Source organism: Nicotiana tabacum, chromosome 23 (assembly GCF_000715075.1).
Source record: "Nicotiana tabacum cultivar K326 chromosome 23, ASM71507v2, whole genome shotgun sequence".
NCBI classification, from domain to species: Eukaryota; Viridiplantae; Streptophyta; class Magnoliopsida; order Solanales; family Solanaceae; genus Nicotiana; species Nicotiana tabacum.
The window spans coordinates 44,507,505-44,527,751 of record NC_134102.1 but is presented as its reverse complement, the minus strand read 5'-3'; the positions used below and the strand labels follow the sequence as shown (position 1 = coordinate 44,527,751).

The 20,247-nt window shown below is 37.9% G+C and overlaps 1 protein-coding gene across 1 annotated transcript; it reads right to left on the bottom strand.

The window, feature by feature from the left end:
* Positions 1 to 7,700: 7,700 nt before the first annotated feature.
* On the bottom strand, positions 7,701 to 14,739 carry LOC107788694 (RNA polymerase sigma factor sigB). The gene is made up of 7 exons (XM_075245432.1): positions 14,188 to 14,739; positions 11,637 to 11,869; positions 10,642 to 11,232; positions 9,776 to 10,006; positions 9,285 to 9,425; positions 8,977 to 9,177; positions 7,701 to 8,132 (listed from the first exon to the last, which is right to left on the bottom strand). The coding sequence occupies exons 1-7, from the start codon at positions 14,273 to 14,275 to the stop codon at positions 7,851 to 7,853; spliced, it is 1,767 nt and encodes a 588-aa protein (XP_075101533.1). The 5' UTR covers positions 14,276 to 14,739; the 3' UTR covers positions 7,701 to 7,850.
* Positions 14,740 to 20,247: the final 5,508 nt, after the last annotated feature.

Below are 20,247 nucleotides of genomic sequence, written 5' to 3'. Positions count from 1 at the left end.
TGGTCCTACCGCCTCATCCCAATATATGCGGGTAGAGGTGTATCACAATACCGCAATCCCTACACAAAGCGTTCCTACCTCCTCACCCCAATATATGCGGGTGGAGGTGTATCCCACAATAGAAAACTTCAACACAAAGCGGCCTTGTCGCCTCACCCCAATGTAGGCAGGTATAGGTGTATTCCACAATAATAAAACTCTACACAAAGCGGCCTTGCCGCCTCACCCCAATGTATGCGGGTGGAGGTGTATCACAATATCACAATATTTACACAAAGTGGCCTTGCCACCTCACCCCAATATATGCGGGTAGAGGTGTAATCCCAATCACAATACCATATATAAACTCAAAGCGACATAGTTTGTCATTACATTTAAGGTCGTAATTACTCATATCATTGGAATACTTCATGTTCATGATCATCATGGAGAAACATAACTCATTACATTAGCACATGCATGGTAAATCAATAAGTCGATTTCAATGGTACATGGGCCCAATTCCTTTTCTTATGGTTCATCATCATTTAACAAAGGACATCTCCCTTCTATCTCATTATTCACTCCCTTGACCTCTTGAGGTCATTATCTAGGTTCATGACTCTTGGAGACTTAATAATCGAAGTCATTTATATACATTATTTCAGAAGCATTCAACTATAGTTGAAACCATTGGGACATACAACACTTCATAATTCTCATTTAGGCAACGACCACATTTCGTGTTTATACTATCACTTACTTGTACTTTCCAGGGGTGATCATAGAACATTAAGAGCATTTAGAATATTTAGGAACATCACAGTCTTTACTCGCAAAAACATAGGGGCTTATAACACATTGGAAACCAAAGTACAAATACGTACATCTCATAACCTTTCACACCATATATCACTTAATCCGTACTTTCAACCACTTACATTATTATTATTTTATTGGCTCTCTTGGCCATACATATGATTCTTCTTTAATGGCATAATGGCTGTATTTCATATTCCACACTTTCATATCTTTCCTTTCATGGATCATCGTCATAAATATCAATATATACAATATTCTGAAAATCACAACTTTAGGTTTATTAGTAATGAAGACTTTAAACACAATGGATTTCTTTTCAAGAAATGGAGTAAAATGATTGGCAATCAAAGCACAAGTTAAAATCATAAACAAGTAACATATCATTTATTCTTGAAATACTTTTTTCCAAAAAGGACAATACACAATTTTCACTCACGAATATGTAAGAATGCAAAACACATTGAAAATACTCACTAAACATAGCATTAGCTAAAACAGTCACATATGGACATCACTTGAGTTCATAAGCTTTTAGGCAATTCTATTTTCAAAGTCAATTTTAGAATAGTTGAATCAAAGCTCATTTCATAATCTTTCTCACATCATCTCATTTCATTGGCACCATTGGCCACAAGTATAACTTTTACTCTTGGCATGTTGGCCACATTTTATATCCCCAATTCACTTATTTCACTTCCAACCATCTTTATAGGTTATCAACAATAAGACATTTTTAATCAAGACTTTAGGTACACATATGAGCAATTAAGAGTCTTAAGCATATTGAGTTTTCTCACACAATTTGACATCATAACCTTTATTTGGAACACTACTCAAAGACATAGCATTTTAATACACATATCATTCTTTAACACATTCCCAAAAGATAACATAATGTGATAGGAACATTCGGAATACATTTTGAATACATAATTCTTGACACTTTATTTATTCGGGACATTCGAATTTATTGGGAATAACCCGGAACATAGAATAAGGAACTTGAGACATCCATACTTAAATCTTACAGGAACATCACTGAATTCAATTCTAAGAAGGAAGTTTAGCCAATATACCTTGCTTTGAGCTTTCCTTAAATTATTACAACATTCCAGAAATTCTAGCAATTCCAATCTATTTTGAAACATAACAAAATTGAACACAAATTAGGAAGGTATTCATGGTTTCAGCTCATTTGAGCATTTGATCAAACACTAGGTGTGCAAATTTGGCCACAAGGTTCTTCTACAAGATTTCCTTCATTCTACAACCCAATCTTTACTTATTTGAGCTCAACAATCTTTCCATAAAACTTATTAGTACATACATGTATAAATAATACTCTCATACCCAAGAATCATACTCCTAATCAACCATCTTCTACCCAAATCCGAAATTGAAAACTAGGGTATGAAACCTTACCTCTTAGATGAAGAACTTGTGAGATTTCCTTGTTGGATTTCAAAGCTTGGACAAGATCTTGATGAACAAAATACTTCATCTACTTCCTCTCTCTATAACACTCTCACTTCTCTCTAAAAAACCTCAGATAATTTCCCCAAAATAAACCCCAAAGCCTATATATCAAAATGAGATTGGGTTATGAAAATAGAAAAATTAACCCTCCGAAAGCAGGTCTGCAGTCACATAATGGACCGCAGAATAGCTATGCGGGTTGCAAAATGTACTGTAACATTAGTGCCAAAAAATGGGTTGTACTGGTCCATTCTGCGACCAGTTTGCGGTCGCAGAAGCACTTTCACGATCGCAGAATTGGTCGCAGAATCTCATTTTTCCAGCCTTTGGTAATTTGGTCATAACTTCTTGTAGGAGTGTTTAAATGATGAACGGTTTGAAGAGTTGAAAACTAGACTCTAAGAAATTTACTTTTATAGGTAGATCATCTCCTAAGTAGTTATAGTTTGGTAGCATCATGCGTTTGAAATAGAATCTTGTGCGAACTCACTTGAAACTTTATCCCTTCATAAAATTTTCAACTTGACTTAGCCTTGGGGCTCTTCTTAGACCATAAACCATTCTTAATGTACATCATACATATATTATCATGATCAATTGATATCGTTCATATAATAGTCCTTGTCTACACATAAAATAATATAATTAGCGCACATCAACTTTCTTAATAACGTTGAAGTACTTCAAAATTTTCCAGGGTGTCACAACCAGGTATCTCCAAAAGGCACAGAAGAACCTGGTCCCTCTATCACCTCAACTGAATCTGAACATAGGGTTGCTGATATTGCACCAGGTACTCCTGATGCAGGACAAAAAAGTGGAAGTTATAATTCTGTTGATGTCAATGATGTTTCAAATATGGAGGAACCTGGTCCTTCAAATTCTGGAGTTTAAGTACTTCAAGGAGTTGTTGAAAGGATTTGAGATGGAGAATGCTAGGACCATTGATACGCCTATTGCCACTACTACTCATTTAAACATCGTCGAACCTGGATCTCCTATCAATGAAACTATGTATAGGGGTATCATTGGATTTCTTTTGTACTTGACTGTTATCAAATCTGATATTGTTTTTAGTGTTAGGTTGTGTTCTAGGTTCCAATCAAGCCCAAATAATCTCACTTGAAGGCATCCAAAAGAATTTTGAGATATCCTAAGGGAACGTAGGACCTGGTCCTCTTTTATCCTTCACTAGATAATTTTGACTTGGTTGGATATGCTGATGTTGATCATGTTGGATATCTGGTGGATCGAAAGAGAACATCTAGAATGGCACATTTTCTGGGGTCATGCTTGATCTCTTAGGGTACAAAGAAATAAAACCTTGTGACTCTTTCTTCTATTGAAGCTGAATATGTGGATGTTGCCTCTTGTTGTGCTCAACTGCTATAGATCAAGCAACAACTAGAAGATTTGGTGTGTTTACATATTGTGTTCCATTGTTGTGTGAGAACACAAGTGTTCTAAACATGGAAAAGAACCTGGTACATCACAAGGGGACAAAGCACATTGATATATGATATTACTTTTTGAGGGACAATGTTTAAAAAAGGCTTATTTGTATGAAGGCTTGCAAGACAGAGGATCAGGTAGCAGATTTGTTCACCAGAGAACTGAGGAGAGAACACTTTGAAAGAGATCGTATGGAGTTGGGGTTGATCAAGCTCAACTAAGGACCTAGTCCCTCGATAATTTGCTATGTAAAGAAGGAAAGGTACAATGCTAAAAAGTATTTTTCTCGTGGCATCTAACTCAATTATATACCGTTACAGGAATACACATATGGCCGTTTCAGGAGAAAACAAGTATGAGTGACATTTCACTTCTAGGAGTTTTTGCTCAAATTTTCAAAAACCGTCAAGGAACCCTGGTCCCTGTGACTCAGGTTAGTAGTCTTTTCAATACTTATATGCCTTTTTAAACTATTGAAGTGTCATGTAATTAATTTATTCCCGTCTCTCTCCTAATTTTTGAAGTCCAAAATGTTAAACATTTCTGAACTGACCCGTTGCCCCAAAAAACCATTTCCTTCTCTCACACCCAACCAAAACCGATTCTTTTCTTCAAAATCAAAATCAACCTTGTCTTAAAAAGAATCCTTCTCTCCAAATATGCCAGAAGTGAACCCAACTCTGTCACCTTCCAAAATTCTAATTCCATCTAAATCAAAACCCCAAGAAGTCTTTGGTAGATTTTGATGGGACTTTAACATAAAGGGAGGTAGATCTAATATTCTAGAGAGTGAGGCTGAAATTGTTATTGGGCTTATAAAAGCCTTGAAGGATGGAGGAATTAGTGAATATGCTGGAAAAGGGGGAACTGAATGAGTGACTTGGTCCCTCAAATCCTTCTTAGGATGTTAATTCTGATGATGATCTTTTTCTCTTGAGTTCTGTGCTTAAACGAACCTCTGATCCAGCAAAAATGATTGATGAAACATAGGCTGATTGATGATGAAGTGGCGTGACCTGCTGATGTGGTGATTGTGGAAGAGAGAATGAAGTAGAAAAATCTTCACTTGTGAGAAAGAATTCAAAAAAAAAAGCAAAATGGAGAAAAGAAAGTTGGCTGAGAAAGATGAAGCAGATGATAAGGATGAACAGATTGAGAAGAAAAAGAGGGAGACCTGACCGCTCAGAAAAAGAAAGGGTAGTGTGAGTGAGGAGCCTGGTTTCTTACAGAAGCAAAAGGTTGAGTTATCGAGTTTGGAGAGGAAGAAGACTCTGAAGTCTCAAAAAGTGCTGGTAGGCTGAGTTTTTTACTCTGATATTGCTGAAAAATGAAGGAACTTCTTGACATTGTTGAGTTCCAAAACAAAAAATAAAATAGAATCACCTCTTTGTTCCTCCAAGTCCCAACGTTTATGAAGAAGAAGTAAACACTTCTATGTTGTATGTGATACTCTGATGCTATATGTGCATCAGACTGAGTTTGTTCTTGATGAGGAGAAGTTTGGGGAGATTCTTAGTGATATGATTGATGGTTCAGCCTGCACAGATAGGTAGAGAACCAGGTCCCAGACGTCCCTTGGCAGAAGAGAATGCTCAATTGAAGGCTGAGAATGAAAGATTGAGAAAACAGGTGGAGGACCTGAGAGAGCAGATGATCATTGACCAGAGGACTGTGAATGAACGAATGGACAAGCCAATCAATGTCTTAGCCACTTAATTTTCTTCCTGCCCAATGACCCGTGTCTTTCACCTCTTCCAAATTCCCTCAAATTTCTATCTCCTTCTAATCCCTATATTTGATGACATTGGTACTTTAGTGATTTAAATTATCATATTTTGTATTGATTGAAATTGCTATATTTTAGTTATAATTACTCTACTATGGGCTGTCACTCTATTTTGTGCAATGATATTCACTTGTTGTTCTTGTTTTTGCTTATGCTATGTTGCCCAAGTGGCATGAGTTAATGTTATTAAACTTTTTTTTGCTTGTGCTTCTTCTATTAATTTTTTCAATAATTCCAAAAGAGGGAACTTCAAGGGGGACATAATTGATGGTTGTCAAAGGATCTATTGGTCTATTTTGCAGGGGGAATATTGCATTGTTGTTCTCATGTTGATTATCGGTATGATCCGTAAGAGAAATATATAAGGAATCTGGTTCTCAGGGGGAATATCAATTCTGGGTTTGTCATCATCAACAAGGAAAAAATTGATAAGTTATGTTATTTTGTGTTTGGATGATTTGCCAAACAGTCTCGAGAAACCAGTTGTAATCAATTCCTTTGGGATAGTTTCTCGGGGGGAATATGGTTGATTCGTAAGGGGAATAATGTGGAGATCTGCTTCGTAGGGGAAATATTAATTCTAAGTTTGTCATCATCAAAAAGGGGCAAATTGATAAGTTATGCGTCTTCTGTTTTGATGATTTGACAAACTTCATGAGAGAACCAGATAAGGAACCTGATATAATTAGTTCCCTTGCGTTCAGAGTAACTAGTCAGATGTCTGATTCTATTCTCAATGAAATCAAATAAGGAAACAACAGAGGGGGCATATAGGGATCAGTTCCTCCGGTCACAGTACAAGTCAACTAGATAAGGAACCTGATACAATTAGTTCCCTTGCGTTTAGAGTGACTAGTCAAATGTTTGGTTCAATTCTCAATGAAATTAGATAAAAGTATAGCAAAGGGAATAGAGAGGGATCAGTTCCTCTGGTCGTCGTACAGTCAAATCTACAATTGTAAAAGTTGTTGCACTGTATCGTCTGGCACCAGTACAACAACACAGTTGTAGCTTGCTAAGGCCAAACTAAAGGACACTTTATTGCATCATCTTTGATGACCTAACACACACATATTATCAATATGAGGCAAGAGATTTCATTTCCGCAATACTTGCAAATCCAAAAATCATATTCTCTCAAGTGCTAGCCACCACCTTTATCAAGAACAAAGCTGCTGCAACCTCTAGGACCAGATCCAAAGATTGAAGATATCTTACGTCCTTAGGTTTCTTGAGTCTTTGTTATTTTGGATAAAAAATAAAAAATTAATTAAATCGTAAAACAATCACGAAATAACATAGAATACAGTAAAAACAACTAATAGGCATTTTTTATACATGAGTTTTAACAAAAAATAAGTCGGAATACCTTGATTTAAATTTTTTAGAAAGTAAGATTCGGTGATTCGGAGCCGAAACAAGCAACCCACTACGAGATAACGCCTTAGATACGATGTGTGACTGAGAATCTACACTTCTTGTTGGACCGGTAGGCTCCACCCGAGTTTTTTTCCGTTATAAATGGAGAGGGGGACCGCTGGCTTTGGCTTGTTTTTTTTTTTGGGGGGGGGGGGGGGATGTTCTCTTTTGGGGAAGAAGATGGTATTTATGCAGATATAGCGCCCTTATTTACCGCGCTATAGGCGCTATACCTTCCCGTCCATTTAAGTTCAAATATAACGCGGTATTTCACGGCGCTATATCTTAACGGACAAACGGCCGTTAAGGTATAGCGCAGTGGAATTCCGTGCTATACATATTATGGTGGCCAGTTTTTTTCCATATATTTTGGTTTCTGGAGTTATACGTTGTTACTGTTTATTTCTATTCCAAACAGTGATGTATTTGATATTCTTCGTTACTCTTAGAAATTTACTGTGGGAATAAATAAAAAACCGGGTTCCCTATAATGTTTGGTTTTACAATTTGTTGCTTGCTTACTGTGGGAATTGATAGAAAACCTGATTTTCTGTAAGAGGTGGATTCTTAGTTTCTATCACCTTATTTTCGAAACAAACGGCATCTTAGGCACTGCTTGCTAATAAGGGACTATGTCATTTGCTTTGCTTAAAGTACCACAATTTTTAATGCGCAATAATTGTAGATGGGCATAATGTTAGGAGAAATTTTTAAATACGTTTATTCCCATGAAGAACAGAAAATTTAATGTTCCAACTTCCAATCATTTGAACCAAATTTTTTGTATTATGCACAAAATGTTTGCAAAGTTCTGAACAAAAAAAAAAAATTGTTAAAGAAGAACCAACTTTTCCTATCAAACAATGAAGACTCAATGAACTATAGAAAGTGAATACTTCTATTTTTCTGGAGACTCTTAAGCAGTAATATATTGCTGCAAATTTTTCGTTCTTTTCTTGTTCTTTAACTTGCGGAATGCACTAGACTCAATTTGCCTGATTCTCTCCCGGCTTACGCTCATTAATTCCCCAATCTCTTGCAATGTCTTCATCCTCCCATCTTCCAGTCCAAATCGCCATCGAATAACCTGCCTCTCCCTTGGATTCAGGGTATCTAAAACCTTCTGTAGGTCCTGTTTCATGAACTGCTTGATCAATGTCTCTTCTGATGTTTTGGCTTCAGGGTCTGCAATCACTTCCTGAACACCATATGTAAAAGAAACCGATATAGCTTAGCACAACAAATAAGAGTCAATTAATTCTGAAGTGGTAAGAATCAAGAATTGCAGGGTTAATTTCACGTATGGTAACTGAATACTATCCATTTTAACACTAAAGTCACAAAACTATCTTTTTCTCCCATTAAAGCATCTGAATTTTATCTACTATAACAGTTAAATTATAAAACTGTTTTTTGCCACGTTAAAGTAACTATACTTTACTCGCTATAAAAGTAAAGCCCCAAAGTTCAACCCACTATAACAGTAAAGTCACCTCACTTGATGGTAGGTTTTGTAGTTGGGGTTACCCGGCGCATAAAGCATCCCGCATTCACGCAGGGTCCGGAAAGGGCCACACCCCTAAGTAGCTTTGTAATTTTAGTGGGCGTTTGGACATAAGAATTGTAAAATTCCAAAATAGGGGAAAAAAAAATTTCAAGTGAAAATAGTATTTGAAATTTAGAGTTGTGTTTGGACATGAATGTAATTTTGGGTTGTTTTTGAAGTTTTGTGAGTGAAAATTTTGAAAAACAGCTTTTTGGAGTTTTTCAAATTTTCCAAAATTTCCAAAATGCATAAGATTGGAAATTTTATGAACAAACGCCGATTTCGAAAAAAAGTGAAATGTTTTTGAAAAAAAGAGAAATTTTTTTTATGTCCAAACGGGCTCTTAGTATATAGTGAATAAAGTTCTGTAACCACACATAAAATTAATTCAAGAATAGCTGGATTGGACACAACAATGCCAGAAAATGTGAAAAGAAAGATTTTCCAGGATCATCAAGAACGTAAAAAGAAACAAGAAATGTTTTCCAGGACCAACCGAAGGTTTGAGATTTTGGTTGAATCCAATTTTCTGGTCAAGTGATCTTGGAGCTTTAGGAGTTAGCATCACAGCAGTGAGCCTCTTCATTGACAATCCCGTTGCTTCAGCTAGTTCCTCCTCGTCAGGATGTCTACCATTTTCACTATATAATTGCTTTCTTGCTTCCTTAACTCTATAAGTTGCCTCGACCATGTGAAACTGTCATGGAAAAATTAAAGGAATGCTCAAAATTAGATAAGCCAAGGAAAGTCAACTAAGACATACATGTCTTTCTTTTTTATTTGGAGCAGGAGTGTCACACATACCGGCAACCGAATTGTCCTGGATTGATCAGAAAGCGACTTCCTAACAGCCTGTTTAATCCACCAATGAGCATATGTTGAGAACTTAAAACCTTTTGAAGCATCAAACTTTTCAGCACCCCTTACAAGGCCACGACATCCTTCCTGTAAATCAATTTCCAAATATAAGCACGTTATGTTTCTGATGGTTTTAATCCCTCGAAGAGCTACAGTCTCGTGATCATATATTTTTTTTGATTTGCACCGGGTGTCCGAGTCTCTTTGAGCCCCGACTAATCCCGGGAGTGCACAGGCCCTCGGCAAGGAGTTTCCCGCAAGTGCACCACGGTTAATTCAGGTTTTACCCAGTCCGATGGCCCTCAGAAATTGTTTGCAACCAGTGGGTTTCGAACTTGAGACCTTGAAAGGGAGCAAACCCCAAGGCTCAAGTCAATTGCCACCAGGCCAACCCCTGAGGGTTGTCTCGTGATCATATATAATTGCCCCATATATACCTGAACCAAATCTTGAAGATTCATTCCTGCTCCTTGATAATTTTTGGCAATGGATATAACAAGCCTTATGTTGCTCTTAATCATTTTATCTTTACAAAGAATTCCATAGCTTATACGCTTCCGTAGGGTCTTCAGGTCAACTCCGGCTGCAGCAGCCCATTGTGCGGAAGTGGGCTGACCCCCACAGCGCTCTGCAAGCTCCTCCTGAAGCCTTTCCAACTTCAGTAGCTCCTGTTTTTTTGTCATCACAAATTAATTAAAGAACAAACACAAAAATAACACTTTCAAGGAAAAGTAGGAAGTGAACTCCTCAGAAAAATAAAATATAAACATAAACTTGAGAAAGAAGCTAGCAGTAGATACAATGATGTCTCAGCACTTTATTAAGAGTTCGCGACTAGATCCTTCATTTGAAGCAATAAACAAAAAGATCCAAGAGCAACTTTTGCGGTGTTCTACTAAAAGCTCATAATTGTTCATGGAAGCAGACAATTTCAGTTAAACAAGAAGTATTCTTTTTGACATGATGTTTACTAAAGTAGATTGACTTTCATTGAACATCTTCACAGCCAGATAGGAAATCAACATCCATAGCAGGGTAAAGAAAAGATTCACAAACTATTCATGCACCTATAGACTTGGATCCTCACTATGTAACAAAAAGAGAAAGAAATATGAAAGTAGTTCTTCAGATTTAGATTTAAGAAACAACACTTAGGTTTGAGCCAAAGATAAGCAACTGGAAAGATATAATTTACTTGGGATGAACAAAGAAAGGTAAAAGCTGGTGCAAGGGTGCTTGTTGCTGCAGCCGAAAAGGAAAATGCTTGTACAAAATCTCAGAAGGCAAAAGGGCAACTTAGCACCTGTATTCCTTCTGATAACTTATGTTCTTCAGATGCAGTGAGCAGCCTAGAAGTACTTGTCGTTCCTCTCAAGTAACGCAATGGATCAGAGTAATCAACATCTTGTACTGACGCACGCTTTTTTCGGCCTGCGAAACCAGACTTCACTGACACAACATTGGCTGCAGCCCTCTCTGCTGCTCTATCTCTTCTAGCCTTCCGTTCATTTTGACGCTTAGATCTTACAGCTATACCATTTAAAAGATCTGTTTGAAGAAGTTCCAGCTCTTCATGTGTTGGTTCCAGGTCCTCAGAATCTGTAAGTGAGTTCCCGAATGAATTACTTTCACTCCATCTCATCTCACTTGCCTTTAGCTCCCCAACTATGCTGTGTCGCCCCGTCTCACCAGGTTGAAACCTCTCAAGCAGCTGGGTAGTATCCACACCTGCCATATTGTTATCTGAGTTGTTATGGCCGACCATCATCACAGCATCTTTTGCAACTTTTAGTGCAGCTTTTGCCAAAGCAACTGCTTCAGCAGCAGAAGCAGCTATTACAGCTTCTTCACCCGTAAGAAGATTTTCAGTAGCTAAAGCAGCTTTAGTGTTTGCCTGCAGACGTACTGAATCAGCAATTTACAAGTAACAGCCTTTTCATATTTCACACTGGGCATATTACAACCAATGAGGAGACAGAGTAAGATCCAATACAAATAGCATATTAGGAACCATAACTAGACACCATGGTGCTAAAGTGAAGTGATTTCGATGGCATAAAAATTTGACTCTGGCCAAATATAATATATAACCTGCTTCCACTTGTGACCTAGAAAGCTACTCAAATTTAAAAGAAAAAGAACTACTCAGTACTGCTTCTTTCTTCTTTTTTTACCGAAAAACTAAGTCCACCTGAAACTTATCTCATCGTTCTATTCAGAGAGATAGAAACACGATTCAGTTTCTCAGCGTTCAAGATTAGTCTCTATATATTTCTAGGCTATCCATTTAAGTCGTACCTCAGTGGACAGAGCAACTCCTCCACTGTATCTCAGTGACTGAGCCTCCAAAGACTGCAACTTTAGCCTCTGTACATCTACTGCTGTGGTTGTGGCATTTGCCGAGGGTGCTTCCCATGATCTGTCTATAGATGGTAACTGTAGCTTCTCAATATCAAGCACTGTAGCTGCCGCTGTTGATGTAGTGGATAAGACACATTGAGTCCGCAATTGAGAAGGATCTCTACCTTTTGCTGCATTTCAGAAAGGACGATATTAAGAACCATGGAGTTCTATGTCCTATAATATGGATAATTAACACATTCCCAACCACGCAAGGATATAAGTAATAGTGAATCAAGCTAAAACTTTAGAATCAATCTGCATCCAGGTCTATTAGTAACACTAAACTTAGTATAATGCAAACTGGTAGATCACCAAATAGAAGTCATCACACACTTGTCGCAAAGCAAAAGGCTGCAGCTCATAAATCAAGCTTACAGAGGCAACAACAACAACAACAATAACAACAACAACATACCCAGTATTATCCCACACCCTGGGGTCTGGGGAGGGTAGTGTGTACGCAGACCTTATCCCTACCTTGTGAGGATAGAGAGGTTGTTTCCAATAGACCGTCAACTCAGGAAAGCATAACACCACATTAATGAAAATATAGACAAGAAGGGATAGTACCAAAAAGCCATATAAAAGCAGAATAAAAACAACAAGATAGTAAGGTGATCAACAATGAAAGAAAACAACGGTTAGTCATAAAAACCTACTACCAACAGAAAGTGAGACTGCGTGCCAATACTACTGTTATGAACACTCGAGACTACCTACTCTACTACCTTAATCCTCAACCGCCAAACCTTCATATCAAGGGTCATGTCCTCGGTCAGTTGCGTCATGTCCTCGGTCAGTTGCGTCATGTCTTGCCTAATCATCTCTCCCAACCTCTTCTTTGACCTACCTTTACCTCTCCGTAGGCCCTCCAATGTCAACCTCTCACACCTCCTCACTGGGGCGTCTGTGCTCCTCCTACTCATATGACCAAACCACCTAAGCCGCGCTTCCCGCATCTTGTCATGCTCCACCTCCACTCTTCAGGCATCTTTATCGTTCTAAAAATGATATTAAATAACCTAGTGAGCCACTCCAAGCCTGCCTTCCCCGCATTCTTCCAAGCTTACAGAGGCAATGACAGGAAAAAATTAAAAGAAATAGTCAACCACAAGAGTTGTGTCTTTTGAAAATACAACTAGCACAGATAGTCCTGATTGTATAAAGCTCTCACTCGGAATAAATAGTGGAGATAGAGTCCCACCTTTCCTAAGCATCATCAATAGACACAAGCAACTTATGATCCTCAGAGTAATATAAGTTCATTCACATCAGAGTTGTCAGTGTGCCTGCTCCATCCAACACCAACTCTTCAATAGATTTCTTGCTGGAGTTCCATATCTCGGTTTAATAAATTTTGGGTTTGCTATCTGGGAATCTCTTTCTATGTTAGCTCTAGAGGACATCGATCCTTCGGCTTGCGCACTACCAAATCATTTAGACTCAAACCGGGCGGCCTCCGCAAATGCTCGTGAAAACCCGGGTCAGTCGATCCTCTTCACCTACTTCGAAAGAAGTGGATTTAATCGAAGGCTGGGGAAAGTTTATTGGCAAGAGGGAATAAAAAGCGGAGACAGCTCTCTGGGTCCCTGCCGATGCTGAGGTGTGAAAGCGTGAATAAATGGGAGTAAAGGTGTGCCTTAAAGAGTTCCGATTCAGCAGCTTACCGGTTATTTAACTAACTGCTAGCTTTAGGTTCCCTCACCCTCCCTCTCCCTAAGTGTACCTAAACAGTAGTTGCGAGGTATGTATGTTTCTCAGTAAGTTTCTACTTTTAGGTAGTAACTGGATTCGTATAGACTTCATCAAGAATCTAAAAGTCTAATACTACATTAATTTATATTAATACAGTCCACCTTGCAGCCAACATTGTTTACATGCAGAGGTTGATCTAGGATTTAAACCCAATGGACTCACGTGTTGTAAAATTTTTCTTCAAAATAAAAAGTACTATTAGATGTTTGCTCTCTTAGCCAAAAGCAATGATCACCGTCTGATTATGTAGACAAAGGATAGATTCAGTCATTCAGAATCTTTTATTCCTACATAATTTCTTCAATAACTAAAAAATCAACATCTAATATCAATCAAGAATCTAAATTTTTATAAAGTTGAGAACTTTTCTTCGATTTCTTTTATAAGGGATTCAGTACCAAAGTTTCGTCTTGACTCTTCTTTCTAAAAACAAAATCTTTGAATCTCCATATTCATTGAAGTTATTCACAAAGTTAAAACATTGCTCACCTCAGTCGCATAAATATATAAATTGGCAAGAAAATATTAGCAAAAATCATTTACATAAAAAACAGAGATATTTCCTCATTGAACATTCACTTTTAAACACCATCAGAAAAATAACTACTTAAAAAAATACATTAAATTCAACTCAGTAAAAAAAAAAAAAAAAGGTACGGAGTATTTTTTGCGGGGAAAGGAAGAGACTTACAGAGTTGAGGGGCAGACTGTTGATGGGTTTTGAAGCTAAGGGCAAAAGTATCAGGCAAGCACTTGAATTGAGGCAATAGGCAAGACATGTTAATTTCTACTATAAATTCACATAAAGGTATAATAAGGGAGTCATAAGTTCTCACTTATTTTCACACCATAGGTACACTATCTTGACGTATATTAAATTATAAGTCCATGAAGCAAAAACTATTCAATAATTCTTGAATTTTGCAAAATGGGTTTGAAATAGAAGCCAGAAAACTCTGCAGAGAAGAGAATGAAGAAGAAGATGGAGGAGGGAGGGAGGGAGAAAGAGAAGAGTGTGTTTCTTTGGAATGTGATAAATAAAAGGATAAGAGAAGTTAGCATGAGGTGGAATGAGGAGTACAAATATTTCTGTATTCATTCTTTATTGGGCTTTTTATTCGGCCTGCCTTATAAAAACCATTCTCAAAATAGGCACACACCTAGTTTCTCTCCTGCCCAATTGGGAGAATATTCACAGACAGGGGAAAAAGGGGGTGCGTAGGAGAATATTCACAGCCAAATTGAATTATCAGCTAAACTTATGCGTCGATATGGAAGTTAATAAGAAATTCCAACGACCTACAAAAAATTTCATTAATATATAACCGTTAATGGTACAACTAATTGCTAGTAGTCGTTGAGAATAATTGGAATTTTTCAAAAAGAAATTCTTTAATATAGTTCACTGATAAAATAGACAATCTACCCGATTTTATTATTTCATGAAATTTTGTTTGAAAAATGGGACAAGAATGGAAAGAACGGGGATGGAGTAACCAGTCGAAACCGTCATTTTTCGAGTAGTTTTCGAAATATTATCCGGGAAGTGATAAGGTTTAAGAGGAAAACCACCGAAACCGTCATCATCACTTTTGAATTTGAAGTGACGTGAGTCCTTTCCATTTAATGCTCCGAGTATCCGGTGAACCTCGATTGGTGGTGAGTGCAACAATATGACCGGTCGTTTGATGTATTTGAGCCCCACTTTCCTATTTGATGTTTCTCATATGTTTATTTGTTTGTTGTTTTACGACTTGTAAGGATGATTGGTTTGGTTTCAGAAAGGTTTGAGAGTGATTTGTGAACACTTAGACTAATTTAGGAAGATTAAGTTGTTATAGTTGACCAATGTTTGATTTTTTAGTAAACGGCCTCGGAATCGATACTTGATGATTCCAATAAATTCGTATGATGATTTTGGACTTGAGCTTATGTTCGAATTTGGACTGGGAGGTTTCTAGAAGGTTTTGGCTCTATTTGTCGAAAGTTAGCAATTTGAAGAAATAGAGAATTCATAAGTTTGACCAAGAGTTGACTTTGGTATTATTGAACCTCGATTGATATTTCGAGATTTGGAATAGAATCATATGGTTGAATAGAAGTTATTTGCAAAGTTTGGTTGAGATTCGAGGTTTTTAATTTGTAAATGGACGTTTGTTTGGAAGTTTTGAAGTTTACGAACTTAAGAGAAATCTATTAGATTTGATCCTCGATTCATTATTGTGATGTTTTTAGATGTGTTTTGAGACTTTGGATAGGTCCGGATAGTGTTTATGGACATGTTGGTATGGTTGGATTGGGTCCTGAGGGACTCAGGTGAGTTTCAACATGTTCGGAGTGAGATTGCAGAAATTAGATGTTGGTAGGTCATTTACACGAAGGGTTGCGCGGATCGCAAAATGGTTCTATGGGCCGCACGTCAATTTCGCGGTCATTGGGGAGTTTGGTCTGGTCAATTTCGCGGTGAATATTACGGACCGCAGAATGGATCTGCGGACTCCATATCTATTTCGCGATGGCTGGAGAGTGGGACTATTTCGTTTCACAATGCTTTCGTGGACCACAAATCATTTATGCGGTCCGCATAGTCATTTTCACGGTGCGGGGCAATATTTTTTGCATGGACTATTTAAAACCGAATTTATGATTTCTTATTTTATTCCCCAAATTTTGGAGCTTATTCTGAGGAGTTTGAAGCTAGGGTTTCACACATAAGCTTGGGGGGTAAGTGATTTATATGGAATTAACACTAGATCTAACATCAAAGCATGGATTTGAATAAGAGAATTTGAGATTTTTGTCTACAACTTAAGAGAGTGTATTTTGGAAATTTGAGGGTTAATTGGACTCGATTTTAGAATTTAATCATATATTTAAACTCGTGGGGTCATGGGTGGTCGGGATCTATCCCTTGACTCGGGTTTGACCATGTGAGCCCACATTGACTTTTGGGGATTTAATTAAAGATTAAAGCTTTATTGTTTGAAATTAATTCCTATGGCTTTGTTTGATGTTATTGAGTTGCTTTTGACTAGATTCGAGTCATTTGGAGGTTGATTTGAGAGGAAAAGCTATTTTGAAAAATTGAAGGTGTTCTGGGATGGAGGTAAGTCTCTTGTCTATCCTTGTAAGAGAGAATTCTCCGTATAGCTAATCTATTTGATGCATGTTGCTTGATTTAGGAGCTACATATATGTACGGTAACGAGCATAAATATGTAGCTAGGTTGTGACCATATCTGGTAGAGTTTGGCTTATGATTATGCCTTGTTTGGATTATGTAAACTTGTTATTTATATTTCATTGATTCTATTAGGTGATGACTTGTAATTGTGCTTAGAAGCATGCTTAAATTTATGACTTGTTAAATTGGTCATAATGAATATTTTGCCATATTGGGCCTTTTTCTTAAGTCGTAGTCATACACTTGTTTTATTGATTCATGACTTGGTTCTTACATGGCTTAATCTATTCATATTAAATGTTAGGAATAGACTGTTGAATATGAAATTTGTTTAATTGAATTGTTGAGATGAATTAAATTACATGATTATCCATAATCATATTTTAGCCATATGAGTTTTTATCCGTATTTCTATTATTGTGATCTGTTGCCTCGTAATTATATTGCTTCATACATATATTCAAGAGCTGGAGAGTTGAATATTGTGAAAAGATGAGAACTTTGGCACCGTGGACATTATGAGTGGATATTGATTATTGATGATTTGTGCGTGGATCGGGTTGCACGCCACAACGATAATATGTGTGGATCAGGTCGCACACTGCAATAGTCACATGTGTGGATCTGGCAGCACGCTGCAATGATATATTTACTATTAGTGGATCAGATTGCACGTCGCAACGATACTTGGATAAGGTACCGTACCTCCGAAGTCAGGTAATTACCCATGTTATTTTGGGCATTGTGAGCGCAGACACTCAGAATAGTGCTAGTTTGGACACTTGACCAGTGTCGAATATAGGAATTGTGCACTGAGATTTGGTATTGGATTGTGAGCATGTATTGGAGCCTCTACTTGTGCAATGACTCTTACATATATATATATATATATATATATATATATATATATATATATATATATATATAGAATGTTGACTGACTCATATTATGCTTTTGAAAGATTGAGATAACTGATATTGTGTTATCTTCCTTGCTTGAAAGGTATGTTTACATTCCAATTGTACTATGTTTCTATTGGCAGACTCGATTGATATTACCATACTTTATCCCATGCTCTATTTATGTTTCATATGCTTATTGAGCTGTTAATAAATGTCAGAGTCAACCCTTTGCTACTAGTTCTTCGAGGCTAGACTTAATACTTATTGAGTACCGTAATTTTGTACTTATACTAGACTTCTGTATATTTTGTGAAAGCCTTGAGGCTGGTTTTAGTGGTATTCACCCAGCGGAGTAGAAGTGCTATCTGGAGACTTCGTGGCGAGATGCTTACTTGATCCGATCTGCAACACATGGAGTTCCCCCTTCCCTACTCTTTTATACATGTCTATGTATTTTGTCATTTCCAAACATTCGTTGTATTCTGTTCAGATTTCATATTCTTGTTAGATGCTCGTGACTATATTGTGACACCTAGGTTTTGGGAGAGTTCGTCAGAAAGTTGTGGTCATGTTTAGATCCTGTCTCAAATATTTATATTTATGATACCGGTTTTGGGACTTATTTCGCATTCTTATTGTTATCATATCTCTGTTAATGGCTTAAAGTGAATTTTAATATTGTTGTTTAGTGTTGGCTTGCCTAGCAAGTAGGTTAGATGCTATCACGACCTTTGGTGAAAATTTTGAATCATGACAAATTGGTATTAAATCTCTAGGTTCTAAGGGTCTCATAAGTCACGAGAAGGCCTAGTAGAGTCTTTTGGATCGTACAGAGACGTCAATATCTATTTATGAGAGTCTATAGGGTTTAAGAAACTTCCATTTTCTTAATTCCTTATCGTGCGTTTATTAATTTCTAAATTTGAATTCTCTTCTACTCTCTCTCAAATGGCAAAAATGCGTCCTTCAATAGTGTTAGGTGATGGAGAGGCAATACTACTGACTGTAGACATGAGGGATAGGGCCTGGGGTAGGGCTAAGGCTCCCACCAAGGGTCACATAGTGACGGATAGGGGTGGAGTACCCACTAGAGCCTAGGAGCTTGTTCGAGCAGTATCAGTGGATCCGCCTGAGGATCAGGTAGAGGATCAGCATGTTGATGATCATGTTGAGGCCCAATTCCTACTCCACCTAGAGGGTTGTGTTGTGGCACCGATATTTTAGGAGGCCATGGCCAAGATGGTCAGTTTTATTGATGCTTTAACCCAGGCTAGAGTGGTTCCAGTGGCCCCAGCCACATCTAAGGCTAGAGAGGAAGTTTAGACCCCTATCACTCGTACTTCGAAGTAGCCTATTATAGCAGCTAGACCCGCGGTTCAACCTGCTATGTTTTCTGGTGAGCAGAAGAGGATGGAGAGGTTTCAGAGGTTATATGCTCTACACTTTGAGGGCGGTACTTCAGAGGATGCCCGGGATTTTCTAGACAGATGTTACCAGATGATTTGCAACTTGGGCTTGGTAGAGTCCAACGGGATGGACTTCACTACATTTTAGTTTAGAGTGGCTGCTAGTAGATGGTGGCATAATTATAAGGTGCACAGACTAGCAGGTTCACCTCCTCTTACTTGGGCTCAGTTCTCACAGTTATTCCTAGAGAGGTACATCCCACACACTAGGAGGGATGAATTGAGAGGCTATTTCGAGAATCTTCAGCAAGATTGCATGACTGTGACCGAGTATGAGGCGAGACTCACAGAGTTATATCATCATGTTGTTATCTTGATCCTTACCGAGGCTAAGAGGGTAAGGAGATTCATTGAGGGTTTGAATTATGGCATTAGGATTTCTATGGCTCGAGAGTAAGAGATTGGGACTAAGTTTCACCAGGCCGTAGAGATAGCTTAGAGGATAGAACGTATTCGTACTCAGGGACGAGAAGCTATGGTAAGAGATAATAGACCACATCGTTCTGGTAGCTTAGAGGTTAGTCTGGCAGAGGCCATCATGGTAGGTCCGCTCATTCTACACCGTATGTAGCCGGTGGAGCAGTGGCTCAGTCATTTTTTAGCACTCCAGTTCCATCGTCTTTCAGTGCTCTCCCAGTGAGTTCATAATGAGATCAGTTTATTCAGGATTTCTCTAGTGGATATTCAGGCCATCAAGGGAAATTTTAGGTTTAGTAGCCTCAGTCGCCTAGAGGTTGGTATGAGTGTGGAGAGCTTGGACACATGAGGGGGAATTATCCTAGACTAGTTAGCAACACAGCTCCACAGTTTTCTTAGCCAGTAGTTTCGACACAAGTTGCTCCACCCCGTAATGAGCCAGCTAGAGGGGAAAGATGTACAACTAGAGATTACCTTAGAGGAGGGGGCCAGGTTGGTGGTAGTAAGACCTAGTCAGCCTTGTTGCTATTCTTTTTGGGGTAGATCCGAGGCGATAGCCTCAGATGTAGCGATCAAAGGTATGGTTTTGGTCTTTCATAGAGATACTTATGTGTTGTTTGATCCGAGGTCTACTAATTCTTATGTGTCATCATATTTTTCTCCTTATTTTGATATTCCTCGTGGTTCTCTTGATACCCCTATTCCTGTATGTACATCTTTTGGTGATTCTGTTATGGTGAATCATGTGTATTAGTCTTGTGTTTTTACTATTAGGTATTATGA

What these genes read in the sequence shown, in the direction of transcription:
- LOC107788694 (XM_075245432.1), bottom strand. Translation starts at nt 14,275, where the DNA reads ATGTCTTGCCTATTGCCTCAATTCAAGTGCTTGCCTGATACTTTTGCC. An exon ending in ATCTTCAAGATTTGGTTCAG is followed by an intron (nt 9,426 to 9,775) that starts GTATATATGGGG and finishes ATTGATTTACAG; the next exon opens with GAAGGATGTCGTGGCCTTGT. An exon ending in CCAGGACAATTCGGTTGCCG is followed by an intron (nt 9,178 to 9,284) that starts GTATGTGTGACA and finishes TTTCCATGACAG; the next exon opens with TTTCACATGGTCGAGGCAAC.